General features: G+C 46.1%; 1 protein-coding gene across 4 annotated transcripts in view; it reads right to left on the reverse strand.

The window, feature by feature from the left end:
• The window catches only part of LOC8033629 (transcriptional coactivator YAP1), a 164,958-nt gene that overhangs the window by 8,824 nt on the left and 142,932 nt on the right, over positions 1-13,202 (reverse strand). For 2 of the 4 annotated variants that reach the window (XM_042294150.1, XM_042294152.1), the window contains exons 2-4: positions 2,583-2,815; positions 1,935-2,008; positions 82-273 (exon numbers count right to left, since the gene is read on the reverse strand). In XM_042294150.1, the coding sequence (XP_042150084.1) occupies positions 82-273; positions 1,935-2,008; positions 2,583-2,815 (499 nt within the window). Of the gene's footprint in view, positions 1-81; positions 295-1,934; positions 2,009-2,582; positions 2,816-13,202 lie in introns of all 4 variants that reach the window. The other 2 variants (XM_042294151.1, XM_042294149.1) reach the window with 1 other exon arrangement.

Raw genomic sequence — 13,202 nt, forward strand, 5'->3', positions numbered from 1 at the left:
GTCCAGTCACAGCCCAAACAGCAATGCAACGACAGTAAGCGACAGTCCCATGCAGGCACCTCTTGCAGTGTGCAGTCCTACCTGTCGGAGGATCTCCTGCTGACGAAGCTTGAGGCGTTCCCGCTCCATCTGCAGCTGCTGAAGGCGCAGCTTCTGCTGGCGCTGCTGCTGAATGGTCAGGGAGCTTGTAGCAGCCACCACGGCCGAGATGGCGTTCATCGATTCGGGGGAGTTAGGGCCGCCGATGGCCGCAGGGTTGCCGGACCCAGGCAGCTGCGGAGGGGGAGGACGAGGCTGAAATGATTCCAAGTGCAAGCCTCTCAAGTTGAGAGGGGGCGACAATCCAAAAATGGAGGCATCTGACACTCGGAAAATTTATACTATGTTTGTTATTTTAATTAGCACTTGGTGAGCTTGGCCTTACGTGAAGGCAGTTGTTTTTTGGCTCATTATGCGGCGTATTGAAAGGAGTATTCTTTTTTATATTCCTGTGTTTCTTTGCTGCAAATTTATGTTTGTTTGTGTGCTTCTTTTTTATTGCACTTTGTTTTTGCTGATAATGGGGCACATTGGAAAGCATTTTTATATATATATATACTATATATATATATATATATATATATATATATATATATATATATATATATTCATGTTTACCTTTAGTGCAGCTGCTGTTTTAGTTTTGAATCATGTGCGTCTTTACTGAAGTTAAGTCCTTCCTGCTTATGCAACATATTAAAAAAAAATTTTTTTTTCATGTGTACTTTTACATTTTTGTAAGAGCACCAGAAAGGCTCACAGTATAAATAAATAAATAAATAAATAAATAAACTGGAAAAGAAGTCCAGTTCTCCAGGGAGCATGAGCCACAGTGATCGGTACACTAACAAAAGTAGTGGTTAATTTTTTATTTTTTTTTAACTCATTATTCCTGACCTTTTTTCTTACAGCAGCCTTGGCATACTCTTTTCATCGTCATAGATGTTGGTCAATGTCACGCATGTTCTCTCGGCGGCAATGGTAAGACATTCGTTCTATGTGACACAGCTGAAAGATATGGGCATCTCAGACAGCCAGGAAGTGTCATCAATTAGAGAAACAGCCTTTATTACTACGTAGTTCAAAAACAACATACGTTTACCATTTCGTCGTTTACCCTGAGACTGGGGTTTGATTTTTGAAGAGCAGAAGAACGGAAAAAACAGACAGGTCTTGAGACCTGTCTGTTTTTTCTGTTCTTCTGCTCTTCAAAAAAAAAACCCAGTTTCAGGGTAAACGACGAAATGGTTGACTTCCACCAGCTAGCCTGTACTTTGACTCTTTTCTCGTTAAACATACATTTCCTTTCAAGAACTTTGTGCAGTCACTTACCATAACATCCCGAGAGATAGCCCACTTAAAATCGACAGCAAATCGGACAAAAACAAGGGGTGGGTAAACTTTCAATGTGGCATAAAAGAAAAGTTGAAAAATATGCTAGTTTTAGATTTTGTGAACCTCGAAACTTGTGATCGCAGTCCTTCCCAATCAGCAATGTTCGCTTGTCTCCCTCGTTGGATAAGATAACACCATTTCTGCCGAAGCCACCATTGGAAAAGGCCCTGCAATTACTAGAAGTGGGCTATCTTTTGGTGTTTCAGAACAAAAAAGCAAATCATGTCAAAAATAGGAGTTGGTTATCTTCCGGGGGTGTGGCATTTCTCGGGATATTACGGTAATGTTAACAAACATGGTTATGACAGTTTTTAGTTGTAAGTTACTGAATAGTATAGCAGCATTAACGAAGTCTGGTTCCCCCCCCTCCCCCCTCCCCCCCCCCCCCCCCCCCCCATTTTGTTTATTCCAACAACGCTATAGTAGAAGTAGCATTGTTACAAATTTATTTTGATTCGTTACACCCTCAATAAAACTGTTTACTGTGAAATGAAATTTACCTGATTTGGCGATGGCCCCGATATGCCAGGAACATTGCCTTGGTTCTGTAACAGGGGCTTCTGCAGGTGAATTGCTGTTCGACAAAAGGAGAAAAAAAATGTCAGAATAAATACAGCAGGCCCTGCATGAAACTATTGCAAAACTAAAAATTCTAATAGTTAACACGGTGATTGTTTTCTGAATGATTAAATACTTGATGGCAAAAGAGAAAAGTGTCTCCAAGCAACACATCCAGACAGTACGGCCCAAAACTGTGACCTGGTTTTTTCAAGTACACTGCTAAATGGACCCGAAAATTCTAGCATTAGGTTTTCTCAAAAATATCTTTCCAAGGAGCGAGTACCACTCAAAACCTCTCTTTGAAAACAATACAAATAAACAAGGTGTCTGGAATGATTAATCAATCCAAGCATCAATTTTTCACAAAATAAATGCAAAATTTTGTTCTAACCATCTAAAACTCATCATGAACCATCGCATGCGACATCTAGCAACATGACGCTTTGGCTTCTGCAATGTCATTTGTTGCCACTTTCGATGTGTGGGCAAGACAGGACAATGACCACGCCAGTTGAAGATGCAATCCAGGCACCAGACTGTCAATGACCTCGAGTACCACACCAAAACGATCCAGATGGGGCACTTACGTATCCTAGGGTCAAACCAGCTGGTGGTGCGCTCGATGTGGTTGATAAAGTACACCTCCCCCTCGCCTGTGGTGGCCTGCTCCCAGCCGTCGGGAAGAGGCCCCAGGTTCTTGAAGTGCAAGGCGGCCGGGGCAGCCGTGTGGGGCGGCGGTGGCGGCGTGGCGTGGTGTTTGGGACCCGCCCCCGAGGACTTCTTGCGGGGGTCCTCCCAGGTCGTGGTCTGGGTCAGGTGACTGCGGGAGAAGAAGGCCGCTCGGTCAGCGATGACGACAGCCGGCCAGCGTCGATGTCGACACAATAATACTGTTCCGTTTCTCTTCGAAAAGTATGTAGACGGTCAGAAAATCTAAGACACAGATAATTGTGGGCATTGAGGCTAAGGATGATTTTGCAGGTGTTTCAGGGGTTTAGAGGATATGAGATGCCCAATGTTGTCAAAGACGAATTCCAATTTCCCCAACGTGAGTGTCGCCGAAAACTGCCACACCATTTATGTACATAAGAGATCTGTAATCTAAAAATCACGGTGGGCTGTGCTCCTTCTCTTATCATGCAGGTCAACATCAGAACGTAACCACGAGAGGAAAGAACTCCTCCCATAGAAGTCGGGAGAATTAGAGCCCCTGAGTAAGCTATGCTTTAGAGTAATGATACTTAGCCATCTCGGTGCTTAAAATCATTGTTGCCAGTTGCCTGAAGCCATTTCTGAAATCGCAGGAAACGCTTTTCCGTCCTCCAGAAATCTTAGAAGTGTTTACGATAAGGCAAAACGATATCGCCCGGGCTTTCGGACACCACATGTAAAGCGCAGAAGTTGCACTTCCTAAATATAACAACAATCACTAATTGCACCCTCTCTGCACTAAGCACCAAAATGGCGGCTCCAGAAAGAAAATATTACCTTCTTTTTTTTTTTTTTCGAGCATAATTGTGTTGTTTTCTGTTGTTTTTTTTTTTTTTTTTTGGGGGGGGGGAGGGTGTTTGAAAAATTTCTGACAATGTTACGAATTACCATTTCCCCATAGATAGTGCGTACATTTGATCTTGCAAACACTGCAAAACCTTTGCTCCAGTTGAGTGCAGTTCCAGGGTCACCTCATAGGGGACGCCAGTGTGCCAGTGTGTTCTCTCGCCGTAAGAGATCACAGGGAGTTGGTCCTAAGCGAACGCAATTGCATGAACAAGCCTTAGGCACATAGTTCATTTTCCGGCTTTAAGAGTTTGTGCCAGTGTCGCGGTCCGCTCGATCCTTTACCCCGAAAATAACCAGGCGCAGAAGAAAGGGCAAGTCATTTTGTTTCGGCTTGAGTATCCCATCCATCACAGTGGACGTAGTGACTGAAAGGGCGTTCCTCTCCCCTGGCGCCCATGGCCTGGCGTCGGTGTACCCGCCACTGGGCAGGGTGCGATTCGCGGCACATCTTCTGCCACACCGGTGCCTCTTCGCGGCGGTCGGGGCGTCCTAAAATAAGTCAATGCCCCCCCCCCCCCCCCCCCCCTTCCCCAGGCCAACAATAACAGCTGCTGCCCTGGGAAACATTGCCTTTTCTAGGCACCCCCTTCGCTGTTGATCCACCAACGCCCCGCTGCACGGGAGACAGAATCCATCCGCTCGAAGAAAAATAACAAGAACCGCAGTCTTAAATGTCCCAGCTAACTGTGGAGGTAACATTAAAACCAATGAGTAGAGTGGAAGTCGAGAAAGACAACAACAAAAATTTCCAGAACAGTGTGTTGAGCGTAGTTATCTTTCACAGTACTGGAGATGGACCAAGACTCGAGAGAAACGAAAGAGTTCCGTTCACACTACGTGCGCAGACTGATGTCGCAGTTGTGCCAATGTCATCGGCTATCACGGACACCAAAACATGGAGAAGACTGTGGTGCAAACGATACGCACCTTGCACATGCCCGCCCCAACGGTGGCCCACCCCAATCCCGCCCATTGTTGGGTAGAGGATCACGTGACCACTCGTACCACGTGGTAGCCATGTTTCTGGCGGCCAGAGGCCAATGTTGCGTGACGCAGTTGGAATTTTGGTTTTGGTGTCTGCTCATGTTTAAAGCAAGATTTCACAAATTACATGGCATTTTCCGAGGAGCAAATGATGTAGTGCCTTTTATTAGTTTTAATGGGAAATCACTCATAATCACAAAATTTTTGGATTGAGCGGAGTTGCCCTTTAAAGGGATACTTCAACAAAATTTGAATTATTCCCGTCGTGTTCAAAAATAGGTTGAATATGATCCACAATATCCGTAAATCACAATCGCACATTTGTATTTTGAGCCTGGTGGCTGTATTTTTCGTTAAAAACGGCCCACTCTGGCAAGCACTCGGGGAAGGCCCAGCGGAGACCACGTGACATCCAACGCAATCGTGACGTAGGTCGTCTCAAGACGAGCAAAGCTACGGCGAGGCTGACGTCGAGAGGATGGCCTAGTCGTTCCAGCCGCCGAAGTGGCTGCTTTTGTACGAATTTTGAGTGACGGGTTAATCTTCTGTAATCTTGTAGGGGGACAATAGCGACTTCTGCGACACACAAAAGGCATTCCCGGGTAGAGGGGAGTTCCTCCTGCCACCTCCGTCACTAGCTGTCAAGGTTCCTAGACGGGCATTACAAGCGAGGCGTTAGCGACATCCACCAGGTGCTCTTTGCTAATCATTTAATTCGTTTTAAAATTCCTTTTCGTGACTTTTTTAACAAGATATTGGTATGTTCGATGCGATGCTGCTTTTTTGAGCACATGTAGACCAAAAAATGAGCGCCGAAATTTCGTTGTAGTATCCCTTTAAAGGGGCCCTGCAATCATATTTACCGTAATATCCCGAGTCATCGCCCATCCCCGAGCCATCGCCCACCCCATTTTTTGGGCCAATATCGATTTCCGAAAAAACACCGAGTCATCGCCCACCCCTTCAAATACCCCAGCGCGGACTCTGCGATCCGCGAACACTCATCCTACCCGAATGACGCGGTCGCGGACCTTACAGTTGGAGGACGTCCGTGACAAAGTAAAACGAAGGAGGGAAAGACACTTCTTTTTGTTTACGCATTTCCTCCGTGAGCGACCCCAAAGTGGTCGTGTATCCGTGCGAAAAGAAAACGATGGAGATAACAAAATAAGAGTTTGTTAACGTAACCGCGGAGTGTTAGGTCAAAGTCTGTCTCCGCCGAAGGTCACCGCGAACCCGCTCCTTCTTCCCGCCCGTCGCGACCGCGGTTGTGCAATATTTTAGGCAAAGCCAAAGCGTAAATAAAGCTTTGCTGGAACGTCCTACACAGACGTTTGCAGAGCGTCCCAACCGTGCATTGATAGCCCGCCCTGGACGGACGCACGTATGTACGCACCAAACAAGTTGCGCAAGAGCTTGCAATTGACAAGGCGCCCGACTTCGCCCGACGCCAAAGTATTTGCCAACGCGACCGCCGGCTTTCCCGCTTTCCCAGCATTGCTCTTGGTCGCTTCTTTGGCCCGCTCGCCCGCTCGCTCGCTTGCTCGCTTGCTCGTTGCGCCTGGTCGGTTTTTCTATTTTCTTGTAGACTTTTCTTTTTCTTTTTTTTACTAACTAGGAGAACATAATATTGACATTCTTTCAGGGAACAAACGTTCGCGCTATATGCAGATCGGCGGTGTTTCTAGCGCGTATGCAAGCAACGGACTTCGCTATAGTAAAATATTCTTTCGTGAGCATTTTTTCTATAAAACAATGAAACTAAATCGAGTTTTGAGTTTGATGTATCTCTTGTGCATCAGCGCTAGATACGCAGAGAAAAATAGGCGGTTTTTCCCGCTTTTTTTTCAAGTGTTTGTGCTCACCCACCGAGACATGGCCCACCCCACTTTTTTAACGAATTTCAGGCGGTAGGGGGGTGGGCGATGACTCGGGATATTACGGTAAGCGTCTAACTTTTTTGCGGTTTCCACGTCTCTTGGGGTTCGGGCAACCCAGCGGGCAAGGAGAGAGTAACTAAATATCAGTGTGTCATATTGTAACCGGACGACGCGGAAACCTCCTCCACCTACGAGGGCGACCTGCGTTGGCGAAAGCGTGCGTGCGATATGCGACGTCTTTGGTCTTGGGCTTACCACTGGTCAGAGCCGCTAAAAGCTTTTTTTTTAGTCGAAACACAAAATATAAGTGTCGCGAACCGTTTTAATTATGTATGAAAGTAGTTTTTGTTCGGTAATTTAGATCAGAAAAGAAACAAATGCAGTTGTTAAAGTATGGAAACAAGAAAAGACCCGTCAACAAACCCGCCACCAAGCGGCGGAAAAAACGGCGTATACTAGAAAGGGCTAGTGGGATGAGGCGCCGACGAACGGCGTGCGTAGAAAGGTCCCGGATGTACGCGGCGGCGCTGCGGTCGTATACCGGCTCGAGGACCCGACCGGTTCCGAGCGTTCCGAAGGCTTTCGGCGCGGGCTTGGCTGGCGATTTGGCCATTTGGCGGTATGGCAGTGCAAAGTTGCTCCTGTTCTGAACTGATCTTTACTTCGTGTTTGCTGTCGTTTGTGGCCAATGAAGTGTTATGCCGAATTAGTCGTTAATCGTGCAGCAAATGCAATGCGAGCCGCCCTGACCGCTCACTTCATACAGCCTATCCAACACGTGCTTTATTGGCGCCCTCTCGAGCCGTCGACACGGAGTGCAGCAGCCGTGAGTGCTCGATGAGCTCACTACTCCTCCTCTAGTTCACGGCCACTCTAGCCAGGACCTACGACGTCATGAAGGACGTTATTTTTTGCTTGTTTTTGTAATTCTAATTTGCTTATAACTTTTAAAATACAGCGAAATTTGAGAAAAGAAAAGTTTTTTTAAGTTACTACGTTCAGTGCGCTCAGCATCGGTGCAGATTAAAAATCAGTCAAAAAGTTGTTGCAGGGCCCCTTTAAAGGGGCACTGACAGGTCCGAATCTTCTCTTTTATATTTTTTTTTTATTATTATTATCTGAAACAATTGAAAACAATGCCTTGACATTACACACAAAATTCGAAGATTGGGAACTCAGTATTTGTGAAGTAAAAAAACAATTTCCAAAAGCCGAATTTTAAGTTCCCGCATGATCTGTACCAGTGCAGCGCAGTGACGTCAAAAATTGCGTCGTCCTGAAACTCTAGTTTTTTTCCCGCCTCCGAAACGACCCAACCAGAAGTGTCGCGTTCTCCCGCAACCGCGCTTGCCCCCTCGCTTTTGAGTTTGAAGTTATTTAAGGGCCCTTTCAGCGATCTTTAATTCTTTGAAACGGTATGAGGTCGAAGAGGACGTGCACAGGCTCCCGAAGTCAGTGACGCGAGGAGCCATGTCGCGCCGGTGCTGCGTGAAAGGCTGCCCCACGAGAGAGTCACAACCGGAAGTATGCTGCACAGGTTTCCCAAAGAATGTGTCAGAGAAGGCGGCCAGGCTAGCTGCAATTTCTGAAGGACTACAAGAGGGTTTCGGATCCAAGTCCTTTATTTGTTCTCGACACTGTGTTGACGAGGACTGTGAGGTCAGTGTAAGCGTCTCAGAGCGTTGGGCGGTTCAAACTTCAAATGGTACCTCGGTTGAGGCGCGGTGTAGTTCCGACAAAACTTCCCGCAGGAGGTCACATCACACGAAGCCGAAGCAAAACGTCCAAGGCCAGAGGTAAGCCTACCAAACATAGAGAACTTGTACCGATTCCCCGATCATCCTCACAGCTACAGGAGCCGAGCGCCGCCGAGGAAAGAAAAAAAGCCAGGAGGCGACATCGATATTCAATAGTTCAAAAAAAAGGGGGGGGGGGGGGGGGGGGGGGGAGTAGTGGGTTGCCGTTATGAATTATGATAGAAATGTCGCTTACAACGCTTCTAAACTTCTTAACTGATTACATCACAATTTCAAAAATACAAAAAGGAGTGAAGTATGCAAAAAAAAAAATGCAAGGGCGTGTTAACTTTTTTTTTTTGTGTGTGTGTTTTTGTGATTACATTTTGCATTGTTTTAAACAAAAACAACACTACGACCTTTTGGGTGTCAGTGCCTCTTTAAAGACAGGGTATTTCCTGTCAAGGTTTCTATTTGTGCATGACACAAGAGAGCGCCCAACTACTCGGAATACAACTTTCAGCTCGAAATTTGGTTTCTTACCGCCCGAAAACCACCGATCAAGAACTGGTCCGTCTGAGTCGCGCTCACTCTTTTCTCTGTGGTCACGTGCCGTTTTCTATGGTTTAGACACAACCACCGAATATAATAAAAGTCCTGGGTCATCGAAGGCACAGACTCAATATAAAAATAAAAAAAATAAAAAATAAATGATACCCATTATTTGTCGCTTCTCACAAGTTGTGAATACGTTAATTGAAAAAAAAAAATGCACAGCCACATGATTTTGGCAACTCTCTCCTCCACTATATTTCTTCTTCCTCCCCAGTCCAGTTCCGCTTTCAAGCAGTTGAGGTATTGTTTTTTTACTTTATTTAGAATGCATGTGACGCTGTAGAAAAATATTGATTGAGTAGTCTTCTGACACCATATAAAATAGCCTGGCAAAAAAAAACTTTGGGGAGGCAGGGAGGGAGGTCAGTGTTTCTTTAAGCTTTCAAGACCTTCTCCGAGTAAAGGAGAAAATCACTCTGCAAAAGTGTTGCCAGCAACAGCCGTTGACTGCTCTCATCATTTGACACTAGTCTATCGTATAGCTGTTGCTGCATTTTAAATGGCAGTCCGAAATTTCAACTGAAAAAAATCATAATCATAAAAGTCATAGTAAAATAGTTGCCGTGTACAACAAATCCTTTGAAAAAAATGTGTTTAACGGATTGTCACGCAATTGGCAAGCATTTAGCGTTCATTGGATAGTACAACCAAGTAGCGTTAAGGAATGTGTATTCTGTCTACCAAGTGGTATATACATTTCTTAACATTACTTGCATTCCAAAGCCTCTGTGACACATGCCAATTAAGTTAATGAAAAAAAGGGTGCCATGTCTGTCAAATACATACACCATTAAAATCATTAAGGTTTGCCACAAAATCTCAAACTTGCTTTAGAAACTTCTTCCCGTTTATCCAGGTAAGCAGTACCTAAGCATTTCCCAAGTACAAAGACCCCAACCGCAAGAAAGATTACCGAGGATAGAATGGTACTTGTGGTTGTGACTCTTACCTTGCGTTACATGTAATCCTTTTACAATGATTGGCTCTTACAATAGCCATTCTAGTGCATCTGAAAGTTTACAAACAGGGTATCAAAATATGCATGTGATGTGTTAGCAAGGTGTGGAAGTTATACATCATTGTAAGAATGGTTGGTGCGACACCAATGAGATGTGTCATCTTAGCCTGTCCAAGACACCTCCAAATCAAACAACCAAATTTAAAAAAAAAAAAAAAACATTTTTAAACTTATAATTGCTTTAGCTAAAAAAAAAAAGAACTAAAAAAAAACAGTGCCTCTTTATCACTACATGTATTTTTAAACATGATAGATTAATTCAATCCGATCACAGAAGAGGAAAGAATTAATGTAAATTTTGAACTTAGGCAGAATTGGCAACTTTTTATTGATGTAACCCCCACCATACTAGGACAAAAACAACTTGATTTCTTTAGTTAGCTAAAAAGCTTCATTTGGTTTTTCTTTCACGTTCTGATTTGCTTGCCATATGAAATCACGGTTTTTTTTCCTGTCCTTCGCATTCGGATTTTCTTGAAACAGGATGTTACGTAAACAGCAAACAAAGTGAAAGGTAAAAGGAAAGTTCGATGCTCTGATTTGCTCAGAAAAGTACTTTTTTTTTTGGCTCGTGTTCACCTGATATAAATCTTTCTTGCTTGACAATTCTTCGATTTCGGTACAAAACAAACGCACAAAAAGCATCAAATGATAGTCAAGCGGTAAATTAAAACTATTCTCGGGATTATTTTGGGGGGAAAGGTTTGATTTTAATAATCATAGTAAAACTGGTCCGATTTAAATCATGATTGAAATCACCTTGATTTTTATTATCTACGCTGGGCACAGCCATACCAGACTCATATGAACACTCCTGTTGCAACTCCTCGCGTGTCGAAACGTTGACAGATTCACCAGGAGCAGAAAAACAGCGTGTAATTGTCACAAATTAAAAAAAAAAAAAAGAAACTATATATTTTAAGCCGTTTTTTTTTAACTTCTACGTGAGACTTTTATAAAGTCTTTAGGGCACAACAGTCGCGTTTAGGAAGAATACGAAACCTCTCGTTTTATGCAGAGAAAAGTAGGCCCTCTCAACCTGCGAGAGTTGATGGGGGAGGGCCCTACTGGCTCTACCAGCTCTACGCGTACGCCTTCAACCAGAAAGGAAAAGAAGGCCTCTCGGACAGCGAACAAGGCCGTTGTCGCTGAATTTGCTACGTCACCTACAAGGGGCCAGCGCGCGGGGGGCTGATTGGGCACGAGTGCTCTCATCCCAGCAGAACACCGACGCCGCGCACGTGTCCGATCTGCGCCCCGCCCCTTGTAGGTGACATGGAAAACCCAGTTCTGTGGCCTTGCTATGTAGGATGTGTTGAGGGGGAGAATGTTAGGGAGAGGGGGATGGAAGCGAAAGCAAAACGAACCTGGGATAAGCTATGTTCGTACTGAGACGCCTCTTTCCTCTCCTTTCTAATGAGCGCATTGTTTCATCCTGCGAATCATGGAACCCTGCGTTCAGCCAGGTGGCACCACTTAGCATTTGTGGTATATAAAAAAAAAGTAATTACAATTTTTTTTTTTTTTTTTTTTTTTGTAAAAAATGAACATGAGGAGAGCTATTCCACTGTTCCCGTAGACAACCGAATTCTCCCCGCGGTGACATGACATTTTCCACAGCGATATAAAAAAATTCCCGGCGTGCGCCAAAAATCTCAAGTTTCGGCCCGGTGTTCGCAACTTCGCGCGCTGCCTCGACACGCCATTGGGGAAAACTCGACGATAGAAGCGCAGCTCTACGCGCGCATGCAGCTCTCTCGGAGCAGTAAATGTCGGTTCTCACATGCAGCGAAGCGCTTATGTAGCGCTGCTCACGTGGCGTCAGCTACTTATCGTCTGCCATGAGCAACAGTTTCGACGGTGCGATACAAAGCTGGTGAACGCTCCCGTCAGCACGTGCTTAGCGCGAGGTTAGCGCTCTGCTTGTAGCGCTCCGCTTCATATGTGAACAGGCCTTGAGGATAAACCTCGTATATAGGAAATGGGACCCGGTTGAGACTGACGTACGGCATTTCCGTGTTTCCACTCCAAATCCAAAGCACACGACGGCCTCTCTCGCCGTCGCAAAATACGCAGTAGCAAACTACGTGCAACATGCTAAGTCAAGAGCACAAACGAGCTGCATGGTGGAGAAACAGTCCTACAGGTGCGCACACGTAGTTCGTTGTCCCTGAAAGAAAAAAAAAAAAAAAACATACGAGCAGCGGAAGGGGTGGTGCGTACAGATGACGCACGTGTGCAGGTGCACGCGCGCACGTGCAACACGCGCCCGTACGTAGCACGTAGTGCAAGCTCGATCGCTCGCATGTCTCGCATCCCCCGACTTTCTCTCGGGCGCACAACGCCGCGCGGTGTACGGGCGAGAAAAGACGGCAAAGGTGCACGCGCAGCCGCGAGCGCCTACTCGAAATAATTCGGCAGTTGCGCAACGCGCCGAAAGCCGAAGGCAACGGCCGCCCGATTCGCGGCGGCGGCGGCGGCGTGAGCAAACGAGCGCCGGCTGTTCCTTGCCTTGCCCCGCGAGCCAACCTGAGCGCCCGAGAGATTTCCTTTATGGCTTCCGGGGGGGACCCGTTTGCGAACGGCAGCTCGCAACGACGAAAAACAGGACGATAATAATGAGAAAAAAAAAGCTCGGGCCTACGTCTGTGTGCGTATATATCTCGTTCTTAGTACTAGGCTTCGCGCAGTTGTTTCCTCTCTATCTGTGTTTACGATCGGATGGTGGCAGTCGCCTCCTAGCGCGACGCACCGACAGCACGGGAACTGACCGCCCAGCGGGCGAACCGCCATCTGGATGCAGCACGGGCGAGAGCCGGAGACCGGTGTCACGCCTCGGCAGCACCGACGAGCGCACAAACAAGGAGGGCATCGAGTAGAAGCACGGAAGGGGCGTTGCCGCGATCCTCACCTCGCGCACGCACTTCTTCGCGCACATAGCCGATGTTTACGTTTGCTCGGTGCCAAGAAGCTAAGCTACTCGTGTCCGTTTGAGCCGTAAAAGTTGAAGTATATGATCCCCGCTCCGGGGTTTCGACGAAAATCCCCTAGATGACGTCCCATAAAGTAGATCCCTTCTACTTCGCGCCCTCCGAGGACCCGAAACGGGCGAACCCTTACGAATGTTTGCCATTTTTTTTTTTTTTTTTTTTTTTTGCTCGTTATCTCGTTTTTGTTTATATTGCTTGAAAAATGGCCCTGAGAGATGAATTACTTGGTCGAGCATACGCGCTTGTATGTAAACTGAAATTAAAGGCGGACCGTAATTTCTTTCTTTCTATACACCATTTCAATTTTTACAAAAATACACAGCCCGGTGTGCGATCTCAACAGCGCACGCAGCGCGTGTTCGTCGCGTCGCAAAGCGAGCAAAGCTCGCTCCATACGCACGAGCTTTGAAAATGGCACCGACCA

The sequence above is a fragment of the Ixodes scapularis genome, unplaced genomic scaffold, assembly GCF_016920785.2.
Source record: "Ixodes scapularis isolate PalLabHiFi unplaced genomic scaffold, ASM1692078v2 PGA_scaffold5__190_contigs__length_132052651, whole genome shotgun sequence".
In the NCBI taxonomy this organism is placed as follows: Eukaryota; Metazoa; Arthropoda; class Arachnida; order Ixodida; family Ixodidae; genus Ixodes; species Ixodes scapularis.